The 17,496-nt window shown below is 50.0% G+C and overlaps 1 protein-coding gene and 1 long non-coding RNA gene across 7 annotated transcripts in view; both read left to right on the forward strand.

The window, feature by feature from the left end:
• The window catches only part of LOC122541332 (butyrophilin subfamily 1 member A1-like), a 40,768-nt gene extending 29,506 nt beyond the window's left edge, over window positions 1-11,262 (forward strand). For all 6 annotated transcript variants that reach the window (XM_087979471.1, XM_087979469.1, XM_087979472.1 and 3 more), the window contains 4 exons: window positions 873-899; window positions 1,515-1,541; window positions 4,900-4,926; window positions 6,845-11,262. In XM_087979471.1, coding sequence (XP_087835597.1) covers window positions 873-899; window positions 1,515-1,541; window positions 4,900-4,926; window positions 6,845-7,371 — 608 coding nt within the window. In that variant the 3' untranslated portion in view covers window positions 7,372-11,262. The remainder of the gene's footprint in view (window positions 1-872; window positions 900-1,514; window positions 1,542-4,899; window positions 4,927-6,844) is intronic.
• LOC148140619 (uncharacterized) overlaps window positions 1-17,496 on the forward strand; it is a 72,870-nt gene that overhangs the window by 52,210 nt on the left and 3,164 nt on the right. The gene's annotated exons all lie outside the window — the stretch shown is intronic.

Here is a 17,496-nt window from a genome sequence, read left to right on the forward strand (position 1 = left end):
GATATTGCTGGGAAAACAGTTCACTTCTTCAGTTTGCCATTTTTCTCAAGACCTTTTCTAAATTGTTTTCCTTTTTTTTTTTTAAACCCTTTTTGGGTATTTAACTTCTGTTGTTTTGTTAAGGGAACAAAGGAAGCTGTGTGAGAACATTTTCAATAATTAACCAAAACAGTAGCCAAACTGCAAAAATCAAGCTGGTAATCCATCAAGCCAAGTTTCACTCTGAGGTCTGATTTGGCTGGGATCATAATGCTGTAACACGTTTATTTTTGATATCTTTGGCTTCGGAGAAGGTAACCAGAGATGGTATCCTGTGATAGAGTTATAGTTAACCCTAATCCTATTCTATCCTGCTCATTTGAATGTAAAGTGACCCTGATGGGAAGTGTGAATGTTGTTGGAGTCAGAATTAATTTTGATGCACAATGTGGACTTAGACACATGTATATTATATTATATATTGTGTACATTTTTATATATTACCAGACATGTAACCTAAGCCTGTATGAATGGGAATACGGAGGAGCCAAATATATCACAGGCTGTGCTTTATCCAATACTGAGTGGTAGTAGAAAACCCACAATGAACAAAGAATGCTTTTTTTATATTTGGACTTCGTAGAAGTATTAAATTGATTAAACTATGCTCCTTTGAGTTAATTGTTAATGATATGTTAATTGTTTTATTAAGACAGTCGACTGTTTAGTAACATCTCAGAGTACTCAGAGAGAGACTGCAAGGACACTGGGTTGGTCAATGAAATGTTGCATTCTGGGAATAAATCTATTGTCCATTAAAGTAGAAGTGTCTAGTTTTAATGCTGCACCAACCGTCCTGGAATCAGAGTAATGTTAATTTATTTTACTTTCAGAAAATGAAAAGCAGGCTGCTAAATTAGGTAAGACTCTTTATTAAAAGAATCAGTAGTGTTATTAAGTTTTAAACATTTCCAACATCTGTACCTGTCAGCCTGTGGTCAGCACGGTGGCTCAGTGGTTAGCACTGCTGCCTCACCACGATCTGGGTTCAATTCCCAGCCTCGGGCGACTGCCTGTCTGTGTGGAGTTGGTACATTCTCCCCGTGTCTGCGTGGGTTTCCTCTGGGTGCTCTGGCTTCCTCCCACAATCCAGGGATGTGCAGTTTTGGCGGATTGGCCATGCTAAATTGCCCCATAGTGTCCAGGGATGTTCAGACTAGATGCATTTGCCATGGGTTATGCAGGGTTACAGGGATAGGGTGGGGGGTGGGGGATGGGGTCGAGGCTCTTTGAAGCGTCTGTGCAGAGTCAATGGGCCGAATGGCGCCTCTCTGCATTCTATGATTGTGTTTTGAGTGGGTGGGGGAATGGCATGGTTCAGGATCTCCACTTAGTCTTGACAGAGAGGTGTCCACCCACCCTTCAGAAATACTCTTGGCAAATGAAACCACTTTGAGATAATGAATGGTTCCAAATAGATGGACTTGTCATTTTAAAGCATGGAATTATATCTCAAGCATGTTCTCTCTTTTCAGAATGCGAGAAACTTCTCCATCTTATAGGTATGAAGTTCATCCACTTGTATTTTAATTGTTTATCTTTACTGTAAAACGAGTTTACATTTTTTATTGTAGTGATATTTGCCTATGTAACATTATGGGATTCAAGTTAAAGAGCCATACAGCATGGAAACAGACCCTTCGGTCCAACCTGTCCATGCCGACCAGATATCCCAACCCAATCCAGTCCCACCTGCCAGCACCCGGCCCATATCCCTCCAAACCCTTCCTATTCATATGCCCATCCAGATGCCTCTTAAATGTTGTAATTGTACCAGCCTCCACCACTTCCTCTGGCAGCTCGTTCCATACACGTACCACCCTCTGTGTGAAATAGTTGCCCCGTAGGTCCCTTTTTTTTACCTTTCCCCTCGCACCCTAAACCTGTGCCCTCTAGTTTTTCCAGCTCCTTGTAACTTTAAATTTATGTGCAGCTTATAGAAAACTATTGATCCTTAAATACTTACAAATGAGTGGGTCAGTTGGCTCAGTCACCTGGATGATTGGTTATGCCAACACTGTGGGTTCAATCCCCACACCAGCTGAAGTTATCATGAAGATCTCTCCTTCTCAGTCTCTCCCTGTTGCCTGAGGTATGGTGACCCTCTGATTTAAAACCAGCAGTTGTCTCGCTCTCTCCTGTTCTCGCGCTCTCTCTGGCTCTCACTCGCGCTTTCTCTCGCCCTCTCGATCGCTCTCTCTCTCTCTCGCTCGCGCGCATGCGCTCTCTCTCTCGCGCTCTCCTTCGCCCTGTCGCTCGCCCTCAGGCCCTCCCGCCCTCGCCCTCAGGCCCTCCCGCCCTCGCCCTCGCCCTCCCGCCCTCGCCCTCCCGCCCTCGCCCTCCCGCCCTCGCCCTCCCGCCCTCGCCCTCCCGCCCTCGCCGTCCTTGCCCTCGCCGTCCTTGCCCTCGCCGTCCTTGCCCTCGCCGTCCTTGCCCTCGCCGTCCTTGCCCTCGCCGTCCTTGCCCTCGCCGTCCTTGCCCTCGCCGTCCTTGCCCTCGCCGTCCTTGCCCTCGCCGTCCTTGCCCTCGCCGTCCTTGCCCTCGCCGTCCTCGCCCTCGCCGTCCTCGCCCTCGCCGTCCTTGCCCTCGCCGTCCTTGCCCTCGCCGTCCTCGCCCTCGCCGTCCTCGCCCTCGCCGTCCTCGCCCTCGCCGTCCTCGCCCTCGCCGTCCTCGCCCTCGCCGTCCTCGCCCTCGCCGTCCTCGCCCTCGCCGTCCTCGCCCTCGCCGTCCTCGCCCTCGCCGTCCTCGCCCTCGCCGTCCTCGCCCTCGCCGTCCTCGCCCTCGCCGTCCTCGCCCTCGCCGTCCTCGCCCTCGCCGTCCTCGCCCTCGCCGTCCTCGCCCTCGCCGTCCTCGCCCTCGCCGTCCTCGCCCTCGCCGTCCTCGCCCTCGCCGTCCTCGCCCTCGCCGTCCTCGCCCTCGCCGTCCTCGCCCTCGCCGTCCTCGCCCTCGCCGTCCTCGCCCTCGCCGTCCTCGCCCCCCCTCTCTCTCGCCCCCCCTCTCTCTCGCCCCCCCTCTCTCTCGCCCCCCCTCTCTCTCGCCCCCCCTCTCTCTCGCCCCCCCTCTCTCTCGCCCCCCCTCTCTCTCGCCCCCCCTCTCTCTCGCGCCCCCTCTCTCTCGCGCCCCCTCTCTCTCGCGCCCCCTCTCTCTCGCGCCCCCTCTCTCTCGCGCCCCCTCTCTCTCGCGCCCCCTCTCTCTCGCGCCCCCTCTCTTTCTCTCTTTCTTTCTCTCTCCCTCACTCGCACTCTCTCTCTTTCCCCCTGGCTCTCGCGTGCTCTCTCTCTCTGTCCCTCGTGCTCTCTAATGATGTGGAGGTTCTGGTGTTGGACTGGGTTTATTTCATCAGGGTGAGAGCAGCCCTGTGGCCTGGTGACTTCACTGATCAATGGCAAGAAGCAGTTAATTAATTCATAGTCTTCAGGCCAAAACAGAGTGAGCGAGGAGGAGGTGATGGATTGGAACAATCACATTGAAGTGTTACCTTCGTGCCTTTGTTATAATGTAATCTGCTTCTAAATATTCACACTGATACAGGACTGTGAGCTCTATAATCTTTTGTAAGAGTGGTTCATAAGGGTGGGTTTCTCTGCTCTGTGTTTGTGTTAACAATTCTGGTCTCCCTGTTATCAGAAAGGTGTGGTGAAACTTAAAGGGGTGCAGAAAAGATTTACAAGAATGTTGCCAGGGTTGGAGATTCTGAGCTATAGGGAGCGGCTGAACAGTCTGGAGCACTGGAGTGGTGACCATATAGAGGTTTATAAAATCATGAGGGGCATGGATAGAGTAAATAGGCAAAGAATTTTCCCTGGGATCAGGGAGTCCAGAACTAGAGGGCATAGGTTTAGGGTGAGAGGGGAAAGATATAAAAGAGACCTAAAGGGCAACTCTTTCACGCAGAGGGTGGTACGTGTATGGAATGAGCTGCCAGAGGATGTGGTGGAGGCTGGTACAATTGCAGCTTTTAAGAGACATTTGGATGGGTATATGAATAGGAAGAGTTTGGAGGGATATGGGCCGGGTGCTGGCAGGTGGGACTAGATTGGTTTGGAATATCTGGTCGGCATGGACGGGTTGGACCGAATGGTCCGTTTCCATGCTGTACATCTCTATGACTATGACTCTATGATAGGATAAATAGACAACACCTTTTCCCTGAGGTGGGGGAGCCCAGAACTAGAGGGCATAGGTTTTAGGTGAGAGGGGAACGATATAAGAGAGACCTAAGGGGCATCTCTTTCATCCAGAGGGTGGTACGTGTATGGAATGAGCTGCCAGAGGAAGTGATGGAGGCTGGTACAATTACAGCATTTAAAAGGCATCTGGATGGGTATATGAATAGGAAGGGTTTGGAGGCATATGGACCGGGTGCTGGCAAATGGGACTAGATTAGACCGGGATATCTGGTCTGCATCGACGGGTAGGACCGATGGGTATGTTTCTGTGCTGTGCATCTCTATGACTCTATAAAAGAGTGTTCCACCTGGATTATAGTTTAAACAGTGCACTGTACTCCCAGTACATTAGAGAATGTTTGAAGTCTGTTTGTGAAGAATGAACCAAAATGAGGGTGATTGATAGTTCAATACTTACCATGGAGCCTACATCTCCACTTGAAACAACCCCCAGTGCCTGTTGGCTGTCCTTTCGTCAGGTACACATTGATGTGCAGTTACCCAGACAAAAATCCACGTGTTTATCTTCTTCCCTTCAAATATCCTGTTTTCTTTATTTAAACATTCCTCGGTATTAGATACTAACACAGTAGAAGATTCCTACCCATTGGTTGATCTTCGTCCCGTCATGTTTATAGGGACTTTATGAAATGCACTGGTCACTGTTAATGGCTTGTGATCTTCTTTTCAGAATGGGACAAGATGCTCCGATGTGCAGGTAAGAAAAATGTTCTCAAATTGGACATTCACGGAACTTTCCGGAAAGAAAGCCTGACGTGCTTTTGGTTGCCTATAGCAGGAAATGTAATGAAATACTCGGAATGTGCAATGTTAGCGCGTCTGTCGAAATGTCGCCATTTGGAGTGGCTCTTTTCCCCTTCCTACTCCGGTGCCTGGATCATTCCATGGGGTCTGCCTTTGGCACCCTTCCTCTTTCCCCTCGTCTCAGTGACATTATAGGATGCCATTTGGTTTTCACGTGTGCAAAACCAACCAACTACCCAGCTCTACCTTGGTGATCTCCTCCATGGGCTAGATCAAAGAATCCCTACAGTGTGGACGCAGGCCATTCGGCCCATCGAATCAGCACCATCCTCTGAAGAGTAGCTCACCCCCCCACCCCCACCCCCACCCCCACCCACCTATAACCCTGCGTTTTCCCATTGGCTAATCCACCTAAACCCGCACATCCCTGGTCACTACAGGGCAATTTCCCACGGCCAACCCACCTTAACCTACACATCATAGTGGCTCAGTGGTTAGCCCTGCTGCCTCAGGGACCCAGGTTCGATCCAGCCTTGGGTGACTGTCTGTCTGTATGGAGTTTGCACATTCTCCCTGTGTCTGCGTGGGTTTCCTCCGGGTGCTCCGGTTTCCTCCCACAGTCCAAAGCTGTGCAGGTTAGGGTGGATTGGCCATGCTAAATTGTCCCATAGTGTCCAGGGATGTGTAGATTAGATTAGATTAGATTAGATTACAGTGTGGAAACAGGCCCTTCAGCTCAACAAGTCCACACCGACCTGCCGAAGCGAAACCCACCCATACCCCTACATTTACCCCTATACCTAACACTACGGGCAATTTAGCATGGCCAATTCACCTGACCTGCACATCTTTGGACTATGGGAGGAAACCGGAGCACCCGGAGGAAACCCACGCAGACACGGGGAGAACGTGCAAACTCCACACAGTCAGTCGCCTGAGGCGGGAATTGAACCCGGGTCTCTGACGCTGTGAGGCAGCAATGCTAACCACTGTGCTACCGTGCCACCCACCTAAGCCCGCACATCCCTGGTCACTACAGGGCAATTGTCCCACGGCCAACCCACCGTGTAAGTTAGGTGCATTAGTCAGGGGGTAAATGAAGAGTAATAGGGGAATGGGTTTGGATGGGATAGCCTTCGTAGGGTCGGTGTGGACTTGTTGGGCTGAAGGGCCTGTAGGAATTCTATGACGTCTTTGTGGACTGAAGGAGGAGCCACAGCATCCGGAGAAACCCTACGCAGCCGTGAGGAGAATATCCAAGCTCCACACAGAGAGTCACCCGAGACTGGAATCGAACCCGGGTCCCTGGCACTGGTGCTAACCACTGAGCCACCGTGCCGCTGACCAATCAGACTACGCTTGTCCGACACCCACTTCCTGGTGAGCGGTAAATTGGCCTGAGATACATATCAGCCTGGCCAAAGCCATTGTCACCAGTCCCTGCTGACAACGTTCCTCCTCCCGCCCCCCCCCCTGCCATATCCCCAGGGGATACGATCTCGCGGAAATCCCAATCCCAGAGGGTCGCGGATGCTCCATCACGGAATGTGTTTGGGGGTGCAAAGGCGGGATTGCCTTTTTTTGTTTTTTTGGAGGAGGAGGAATTGAGGGGAAAATGGGGGAGGGGCATTGGGAGTGTAGCCTACGATCAGCTCTTGATTGTTCTGAGGGTGGGGGGGGGTAGGAGCGGACACAATGGGCCGAATCGCCCTCCCGTTGCCCCAATCCTTGTCTCCCTGGCGCGGGAAGATGGCGGTGGTGGGGTGGGGGGGGGGCGTCTTGCTTGGAGTTGGGGTTTTTATTTATGTTGGTTGGGCAGGGTGGGGAGGGGCATTGGGGTGGATTGACCTCGGTAACGTTTCTTGCTGCAGTTTCAGTCACCCTGGACCCCGAGACGGCCAACGGGCACCTGGAAGTCTCGCCGGATCGCCTGTCGGTCAAGGATGGCGGGGGCTGGCGCAACGTGACCGAGAACCCCAAGCGCTTCGAGCGGTACCCTTTCGTCGTGGCCAGCGAAGGCTTTCGGGCGGGGGCACACTACTGGGAGGTGGAGGTGGGCGACTCCAACAACTGGGACCTGGGCGTAGCACGGGCGTCGGCACAGAGGAAGGGCCGCGTCGAGCTGTCTGAGGAGAACGGGTACTGGGTCATGGGGCGCTACTGGGAGAAGTACAAGGTGAAGAACGTGGAGCTGACCCTCGACAGGAAGCCCGCCCGGGTAGGGGTTTTCCTCAACCTGAAGGAAGCGCTGGTCTCCTTCCACGACGCAGAGACCAAAACCCAGCTGTACGCCTTCCAGACCCACTTGGAAGAGGAGGGGGAGGAGATCTTTCCGTTCTTCTGCCCTTGGCGGTCCCAGGAGCCGCTGAAAATCACTCCCGTCACGCCGGAGGACTGAGCACTGAGCCGCGGCGAAGGTGGACAGTCCGAATGGGCACAGAAATACCTCAGCGGAGGTGCCAGTCAGAAAGCAGCACCGAACCACTTTCCAGTACTTGGCCATGTCTGACTTAGCATCATGTGTGCCGGACGTCAGACGCCCGTTTCTTGCTCGCCTGCTTTTGTCTGTGATGTTCACCCGGAGTGGACTGACACTAACAGTCTGACTCCTAACCCTACAGCCTGGTCCTGCTTGATGTGATTCCTGTGGGATCAGGTGCACTGGTCACCACCGAGAACCAACCCGGCAGCTTAGACACTAACCATACTTTCCCCATCTGACCTCGGTCGTGTCTCTTTGTACCCTCGCTCTTTGTGTTTTATTTTTAATGTATTCTTTCTTAACTTAAACCCCTCGAGAACTGCGTGAAGAGTTGGAAAGATTTTCCAGCAGACTGCCAACTTTTGTGAACTGTGCTCTCACGTCCTGGACGGTAACTCGAAGCCAGAGCCTTGTCTCGGTCAGAGACACGGCAGCTACTGACTGAACCACAGGATGTGCCTCTAGGAGGCTGGTCCCAGTGCTGCCTCCCATCCCAGAGTGGGACTTGAACCCCAATTGCTGTCTCCCGATGTGCCATGGCATATTCTCACACATCTGGGATTGTGCCCAGCACCCTCTCTCTCATGTGGAGAGATAACAGAGGGTCTTGAATCTATTGCCTTAACCTCTCAGTCCTGACTACAACCAAAGTGTCCATTTAGAACTATTTGACTGTGGATAATTTAAACTCCCTGCCTGATATCCTGGGTGTTAATTCGTACGATTAAGTGTTTTTTTTTAAATCAGTTTGTACCAGAAGCAGTGTTCCTGATGAAGGGCTTTTGCCCGAAATGTTGATCCACTGCTCCTCGGATGCTGCCTGAACTGCTGTGCTTTTCCAGCACCACTCATCTAGACTCTGGTTTCCAGCATCTGCAGTCATTGTTTTTACTAGAAGCAATCTGACCAACGACTATTGAACATTCCTTCCATCACTTTTATATCAGCTCATCCGTCAGACAATTTGAAATTAAACCTGCTCATTGAGCTATAGGGAGAGGCTGAACAGGCTGGAGCTGTTTTCCCTGGAGTGTCGGAGGCTGAGGGGTGACCTTATAGAGGTTTATAAAATTGAGGGACATGGATAGGATAAATAGTTTTTTCTCTGGGGTCGGGGAGTCCAGAACTAGAGGGCATAGGTTTAGGGTGAGAGAGGAAAAACATAAAAGAGACCTAAGGGGCAACATTTTCACACAGAGGATGGTATGTGTATGGAATGAGCTGCCAGAGAATGTGGTGGAGGCTGGTACAATTGCAACATTTAAGAGGCATTTGGATGGGTATATGAATAGGAAGGGATTGGAGGGCTATGGGCCAGGTGCTGACAGGTGGGACTAGATTGGGTTGGGATATCTGGTCGGCATGGACAGGTTGGACCAAAGGGTCTGTTTCTATGCTGTACAGCTCCATGACTCTATTTCATTTTTCTTTTCCTGTTTCTCTGTTCAGTTGTAACAGCAAGTGCTGAGTGAAACAGATGAACTCAGTGCTGTTATGACATTTATTTCTGCATGTGGTGTTGCCTTGAAAGTGCGTGGCTTTTACCTTTTCAGATCTGAGTATAACGCGAGAGCTTTTCTCCGCTCTCCTGCCTCCCCGTCTCTCCTGTCTCCCCGTGTCTCTCCTCTCCCCTCACTCCACGTTTGGGAGCCTGTATTGAGAAGGTGGGACAAGCAACTTGTGTTGTCAAGTTGGACCTTGTCAGAGGATGCTGGCAGGTACTTGTTATCCGAAAGAGCAAAGGAAAACTCGGCTTTTGTGGCACTGAGTGGGCTGTCCCAGTTTAAAGTTGTGCCGTTTGGTGAGAAGGAAGCACTAGCCATATGTCAAAGACTAGGTAAAAACAATGACTGCAGATGCTGGAAACCAGAGTCTGAATTAGTGGTGCTGGAAGAGCACAGCAGTTCAGGCAGCATCCGAGGAGCAGTAAAATCGACGTTTCGGGCAAAAGCCCTTCAGGAATAAAGGCAGAGAGCCTGAAGGGTGAAAAGATAAGATAGAGGACGGTGGGGGTGGGGAGAAAGTAGCATAGAGTACAATAGGTGAGTGGGGGAGGGGATGAAGGTGATAGGTCAAGGAGGAGGGTGGAGTGGATAGGTGGAAAAGAAGGTAGGCAGGTAGGACAAGTCGTGGGGACAGTGCTGAGCTGGAAGTTTAGAACTAGGGTGAGGTGGGGGAAGGGGATATGAGGGAACTGTTGAAGTCCACATTGATGCCCTGGGGTTGAAGTGTTCCGAGGCGGAAGATGAGGCGTTCTTCCTCCAGGCGTCTGGTGGTGAGGTAGCGGCGGTGAAGGAGGCCCAGGACCTCCATGTCCTCTGCATGGAGAGGGGGAGTTGAAATGTTGGGCCACAGGGTGGTGTGGTTGATTGGTGCAAAGACTAATGTCAAAGACCATATGTCAAAGACTAACTAATAAGGTCATTTCTGAACTAGCCAGCTGTGTGGTGTCCATTGACCTGGTGATTTTCAGTCAGGAGCATTTCTACCATCTAGCAAAATTGTTCAGTTGATTTCAGGAGGAGGGCTTGGTGATAAACCTGGCCAAGAATGAGTTCGTAAAAGCTCAAGTCACATTCTCACGCCATACCCTTAGAAATGGACAGATGGCCCCACAGGGTGTGAAAAACCAAGGTTACTGGGGAGTTACGCACACCGTCGAGAAGGCAAGTGCTATGATTTCTGGGACTGAGCAGGTACAATTCAATTTGTACCAAAATTTAGCAGTGTGGTTCTTCCACTGACTGACCCATCGAAGACGTGCAGAAAATTTCAGTGGATGGAAGGATGTCAGAAAGCATTTGACAACCTGAAAGCTGTGTTCACCACTGCCCTGATGTTAACCCCTCCCAAGCCATTCAAGCAGCTCTGAATGCGTGTGTATGTATGTGTGTCGGTGCTATACTGTTTCAAGACAGCCACAAGACTACAGAAAGACCTATTGGGTATTTCTCCTGAAAGTGCGTCAAAAGAAATGTTCCACCGTTTGAGAAAGAGACTTCTTGGGTTTGGTGTTGGTCATTGCAACAGCTCCATCATTTACCTTGCCAGTAGTGTACCTGAGATGATCATGTATAATCCCTGAAACATTTCTGGGAAATTTGCAAGGATATCGATACCAGTTTATTGTTACAGCCATTTAATTTGAAAATTATACACGGGCAAGGTCAGAAGAATATAATTGCCAATGCGTTGTCATGACTTTGAGGGGACGGAAGAAACTGATTAAAATGGAACGTAGAACATAGAAAAATACAGCGCAGTACAGGCCGTTTGGCCCCCGATGTTGCGCCGATCCAAGCCCACCTAACCTACACTAACCCACTATCCTCCATATGCCTATCCAATGCCCGTTTAAATGCCCATAAAGAGGGAGAGTCCACCACTGCTACTGGCAGGGCATTCCATGAACTCACGACTCGCTGAGTAAAGAATCAGCCTTTCCTCATACGATCTTCCTACCATACCAGGCAACATCCTGGTAAACCTCCTCTGCACCCGTTCCAGTGCCTCCACATCCTTCCTATAGTATGGCGACCAAAACTGCACACAATACTCCAGATACAGCCACACCAGAGTCTGCAACATGACCTCAGGGCTCCGGAACTCAATTCCTCTACCAATAAAAGCCAGTACGCCATATGCCTTCTTCACAGCACTATTTACCTGGGTGGCAACTTTCAGAGATCTGTGTACATGGACGTCAAGATCCCTCTATTATCAAATGTGTACATTCTTAGAGTTAGTACAATGTGCATATATCATGTTGAGTATTAATAGTATGATACTAAAGGCTTTGAAAATGTAGCCTGCATTTGTATTTTTTTTTAAAGTTGGGGGGGTGCGATGTGATACCTGTTATCCCGTAAGAGATGTGTCCTGTGCTGTTTCTGTTGCAGAGGGGTGGGGTCACAGTGATGCTGAAATGTCTCCTTCACAGGAAGTTGGGAAACAGCTGCACGATCTACCCTGGGTGATTTTTAAAAAAAATATATCAGGTAAAACAAAAGATCCATGAGGGCGTGGAGTCAGTCACACCCAGACCCAGTAGTCTTTAGTTTGGCTTTCAATTGTTTGAGTAGGTTTTCTCTGGCTCAAGCTGAAAACTTGAGCTGACTGGTGCAGGAGTGAACTCTTAGACAGACAGGGTTCATCCTAAGAATTGCAAAGGGCAGTTTGCTTCTTTCTAGTGGACTGGAGAAACCCAGCATGTGAGAATCATACTGGTGTTGCTAAATTTCCAAGGGTGTGTTTATGGGATACTGCCTGGGGTGGTACGGTGGCTCAGTGGTTAGCACTGCTACCTCTCAGTGCCAGGGACACAGGTTTGATTCCCACCTCGGGCAACTGTCTGTGTGGAGTTTGCACATTCTCCCCGTGTCTGCGTGGGTTTCCTCCGGGTGCTCCAGTTTTCTCCCACAGTCCAAAGATGTGAAGGTCAGGTGAATTGGTCATGCTAAATTGCCCATAGTGTTAGATGCATTAGTCAGAGGGAAATAGATCTGGGTGGGTTACTCTTTGGGGGGGTCGGTGTGGACTTGTTGGGCCAAAGGGCCTGATTTCACACTGGAGGGAATCTAAACAGCTTACACTTGCATTTTAAAATGTATAAAAGTAAGTTCAAGACTATCCCTAAGATATACTTTGGGCAGTTCTGCTATGGTCCATAACATTGTGTTAAAGGAGGGGTGGAGAAGTTCAGTTTCCTTGTCTCGGTTCAGTTAAAAGTGCCTATAAAAGCACTGAATGGGTTGGTGGAGTCGTGGTAATGGTGCACTTTAGTGATCGAAACCCCCTTGCAATGGCTGATGGAATTTAAAATTAATAAATTGAATTATTTGATCTGGTTTGGACAATTGGCCTCAGCAGCGACCTTAAAATTCCCAAATTGTTGTAAAGATCACTGAGTTTGGATTCACTAACACCCTGGAAGGAAGGCAACTCTGCTGTTCTGGGGCTACGTATGACTGCAGACCCCACAGCAACGTGGGGGGAGTCTCCACTGTCCTCGGTAAAAGCCAGTCAGTGACGCGGTTGACCCAGTCACCATGGAGAAGGGCTGCCGGGGGGGCGGGGCAGCTGGTGAAGGAGGCCATCTTGAGGGCGATTAGAGACGCGGCGTAAATGTTGCCCTTTATCCTACAGGAGTGGCTGTAATCTGTCTGCAGCTCGAGAGACTGGTGTTATCCCAGTGCTGCCTGTCAACCCAAGTTAATGAGATGCTCCTTTATTACTGTAACCATGTAAACAGCGATTGCATCCATTGCTGCTAAGAGGTGGGCACTGTCTGGGGTGGGGGGGAAGACAGTGCTTTAATTCCATCTTGACTTAGTCCATTTCTGCTCTCCCTACCTTTTGATGGTTTACATTGCCCATAATCATACAAACCCTATGGTGTGAAAGAAGGCCACTCGGCCCATCACGTCCATACCGACCAACACCACACCCCCATCCGAAGAGCATCCCACCCACACCCATCTCTGTAACACTGCATTTCCCCATAGCTAACCCACCTAACCTGCATATCTCCGGACACTACGGGACAATGTGGCGTGGGCCAGTCCTAACTGCCCATATTTGGACAGAGGGAGCAAACCCACGCAGACACAGGGGAGAACCTGCAAAATCCACACAGGCAGTCGCCCAAGGCTGGAATCGAACCTGGGTCCCGAGCGCCGTGAGGCAGCAGCGCTAACCACCCCTGAGCTACTGTGGCAGCCCAAGGGGGAGGAAGGGGGTACTACCCTGGGCATTAATGTGATGGGGTGATACTGTGCCCCCCCCCCCCATGCATGATGAAGATAGTAGCCTTCCCTCCTTTTCTCACCTTTTACACCCTCAATAAAGACAGGCTGCTGACACTAACAAAACTGGCTTATTATGCGGTGTATATTATTAGCTTTCAACGCACCCTACAGACCCTTACCCATTATGTTGAGGGTACCAAATAGGCAGCCTGGCACCCAATATGCTGTGGGAAAAGTATATTACCTTCTGCCTGTCACTGACACCCACTTCCTGCTGGGGGGTGGGGGTCACGGTACATTTTCCACGGCGCAAATCCAATGTTCCACTGGAACATTGACCCCAAATTCACTGGAGGATTATCCTGAAAGAAAGTTGTTTCCAGTGAAGGTGATGACGCTGAATACAAACAGCCGCTGCCGAATTTCCTATCATCCGCGATGTCGTCTGACTGCTGGGCATTGTGCCTGCCACTGAGCAAGTGACGCATTCGCTGCTCTCTTACAGTCTCAGAGTCATGGAGATGTACAGCACGGAAACAGACCCCTCGGTCCAACCCGTCCATTCTGAACAGATATTCCAACCCAATCTAGTCCCACCTGCCAGCACCCGGCCCATATCCCTCCAAACCCTTCCTATTCATATATCCATCCAGATGCCTTTTAAATGTTGCAATTGTACCAGCCTCCACCACTTCCCCTGGCAGCTCATTCCACACACGCACCACCCTCTGTGTGAAAAAGTTGACCCTCAGGTCCCCTTTTATATCTTTCCCCTCTCACCCTAAACCTATGCCGTCTAGTTCTGGACTCTCCCACCCGAGGGAAGAGACCTTGTCTGTTTATCCTATCCATGCCCCTCATGATTTTATAAACCTCTATAAGGTCCCCCCTCAGCCTCCGACGTTGCAGGGAAAACAGCCCCAGCCTATTCAGCCTCACCCTATAGCTCAAACCCTCCAACCCTGGCCACAACCTTGTAAATCTTTTATGAGGAAGAACGAGCAAATGTTTTGCGTGTTACTGGTTGCACGCTGAAATGGAAAGCTTCAATTAATTAATCACAGTTGGAGTCTATTTTTGTTAAAATATCAGCCACGAAATTAAATCAAGCTGTTCTCTTGCTCAAAGCACCAAGTTGTCTTGCTGACGCTAGCTAGGTGGAAGGGAGATGTCTTGGAAGTTGGGGATCACTCATTGTCACATCATTGACCTTGATTTTACATTTTTGACGATTGGAGCGCTGTGCCCAGAATCATGCGAGGACACTTGTGGCCCACACCTTTACCGAACATCTGGGGGAGGCGCGCGCAAGTGAGGAGCTTACAGAACAACTCTGTGGCATCAGACTGAAAGAATGCGCAACCTCACAGAGAAGCATGCCCTTCGGCCAAACATGGCCATTTGCCTGCATTTGGTACCTATTCCATCCATGTACCATGATGACGTTGCACCCACCTCCACCACTGCCCCCTGGCAGCCCGTTCCGCCACTCTGGGGTGTAAAATAGATTGCCCCCCTGGACCCATTTGTATCTCTCCCCTCTCACCTTAACCCTATGCTCTCTAGTTTCAGACTCCTCTACCCTAGGGAAAAGCTGTCGGCTGTCTACCCTTATCTGTGCCTCTCGTGACTTTACGGATCTCCTTATGGTCACCCCTCAGGCTCCGACTCTCCAGGGGAGAACAAAAAGTCCCAGCCTCTCCAACCTCTCCTTGTAATTGAAGCATTCTTGTAAATCGTTTCAGCATTCTTTCTAGTTCGTAAAAAAAAACACATGACCTCAACCACCTACCCTTCAACCCAACTAAAGAGAGATCTTTTATTTACTCGCAGGTCAGCATTTATTGCGCATTCCTAATTGCCCAGAGGGCAGTTAAGAAGTCAAACACATTGCTGTGGGCCTTCAGTCAGACTTGGATAAGGATAGCAGTTTCCTTTCCTAAAGGAGGTGAGTTTTTCCCTGACAATCACTAGTCATTATTAGGGTCTAAATTCCATCAGCTGCTGGGGTGGGATTTGAACCCAGGTCCCCAGTCCACTGATAATACCAGTGGGCCACCACTTCCCCTATAAAATCTAAGGGAACCACCATGTGGTCTTGTCAACAATTAGACTGGGTGTCCCAGTTGGCTTCAGACCCTCAGTCAGTACCAAAGGAGTAAACAGATTTGTATCATTACATTTGCTCCTTTTGTACCACACTTCAAATCTAAAACAGTTTCTCCCTCCTTACTCCAAAGAGCCTATTCCTGATTTTGAAAACAACTTCTGGTCTCCTCTTAGCCTTCCTTCTCTCTGATGAGAACTGAATCTTCAATCTGACCCCATCCATGGAGCTCTTCATCCGTGGTGGATGGAGTGGAGAGAATGGCTGCCCCAGCTGACTGAACCTCAAAATGGCCACCTGCCTGCGATCGTGCTTATATTCTCCCCCGCACCCATGTCATGTGTGTGCAGGTGTGAGACACAATGAAAGACACAAGGTGTACGAATCTTTATGGAGAACGTGAGGTCTGCAGATGCTGGAGATCAGAGCTGAAAATGTGTTGCTGGAAAAGCGCAGCAGGTCAGGCAGCATCCAGGGAACAGGAGAATCGACGTTTCGGGCATAAGCCCTTCTTCAGGGCTCATTCCTGAAGAAGGGCTTATGCCCGAAACGTCGATTCTCCTGTTCCCTGGATGCTGCCTGACCTGCTGCGCTTTTCCAGCAACACATTTTCAGTACGAATCTTTATTCAATTCCCACCACCAGGACGAAAGGAAACACCCGGGTGGCCAGTGACAAGCAGTGCCCTTCACATCAAAGGGCAATACTGCGTGATCAAAAAACTGAAGGGAAGGGTAGGGATTAAATCAAAATAGAGTTGGGGGCGAAATAAAGCACTCTACTCCCTGTGGCGCCCACCTCTACCTGAACAGCTCAAGTGAGTTGGTAGATACTGCATGCTCCTCCAGAGACACCCAAGCTCGGACGAAGCTGTGAAAGAGGGACAGGCAATCGGCCATAACGACCGCCTCCAAACTTTCATTTAATCCTCACCTGTCTGCCGAGAACTCCCACTTTATTCTGCAATTATGCTGCACTCAGGTCTCTCTGTCTTTCTCAGTCTTCCTTCCCTTGTCCCCATTCATTCCCCGAAACGGCCTAAATGCTGTTCGAGCGTATGTCAGATCGAGGCTGTTTAATGTGAGAGCTTCCGGAATGTTTTACAGTCACTGAATTCATTCGTGCTCACCGTGACAGTGTAGGAAGGGTTGTGGGGAGGGGCAGTGCACCAACAGCAAGATCCCAGAAACAGCAACGTATAGACAGGCTGGTGAAGAAGGCATTTAGCACACATCTCCATTGCTCAGACCTTTGAGTATCGGAGTTGGAATGTCCTGTTGAGGTTGTACAGGATGTTGGTGAGGCCCCTCTGGAGAGCTGTGTCCAGTTCTGGTCGCCTAGTTTTTTTTTTACCTATTTGTTTTTTTTTTAAATTTTATTAAACAATACAGTTTACAAAACCATTAACATTAACAGCTATGTACAAAAGAACCGCAATTTTACAACGGAGTGGCAAAGCCAGGCCCCAATCCCTACTGTTCAACCAGTTTTCAGGGAAATGAGGACAAACCTCAAATTCCACTTTCGAACACCACAAAACAGTAACAACGACAAGTACATAAGACAGTCCAATTACATAAATCAGTTCATAAAGTACAGACCCCAGCCACCCACTCGTCCCTCCCACCTTTGCCCAGTTATAAGAAGGATGCGATTAAGCTGGAGAGGATTCAGAAGAGATTTACCAGGATGTTGCCGGGAATGTAAGGTGCGAGGTCTAAAATAAAGCTCGTACTTTTTTCACTGGACTGTAGGAGGTTGTGCGGTGACCTTATAGAGGTTTATAAAATCATGAGGGTTATGGATAATGTTAATGGAGGGTGTCTTTTCCCTGGGATGGGGGATTTCAAAACTAGAGGGTGCACTTTTAAGGTGAGAGGAGAGAGATTTTTAAAAAAGACATGAGGGGGAATTGTTTTGCCCTTGAGAAGGTGGTGGTGGTGGTGGGAGCCGCTAAAACCCATGTGCTATAGTTAGACCCAGAATGCTATCTGGGAGAATTTGACCCAGTTGATACTGGAGGAACAACAATGTATTTCCAAGTCAGGCCTGTGGTGGGCGGCACGGTGGCACAGTGGTTAGCACTGCTGCCTCACAGTGCCAGAGACCAGGGTTCATTTCCCGCCTCAGGCGACTGACTGTGTGGAGTTTGCACGTTCTCCCTGTGTCTGCGTGGGTTTCCTCCGG

Source organism: Chiloscyllium plagiosum, unplaced genomic scaffold (assembly GCF_037043375.1).
Source record: "Chiloscyllium plagiosum isolate Xiang-an unplaced genomic scaffold, Cpla_swu_hap1 HiC_scaffold_35, whole genome shotgun sequence".
Taxonomy (NCBI): domain Eukaryota; kingdom Metazoa; phylum Chordata; class Chondrichthyes; order Orectolobiformes; family Hemiscylliidae; genus Chiloscyllium; species Chiloscyllium plagiosum.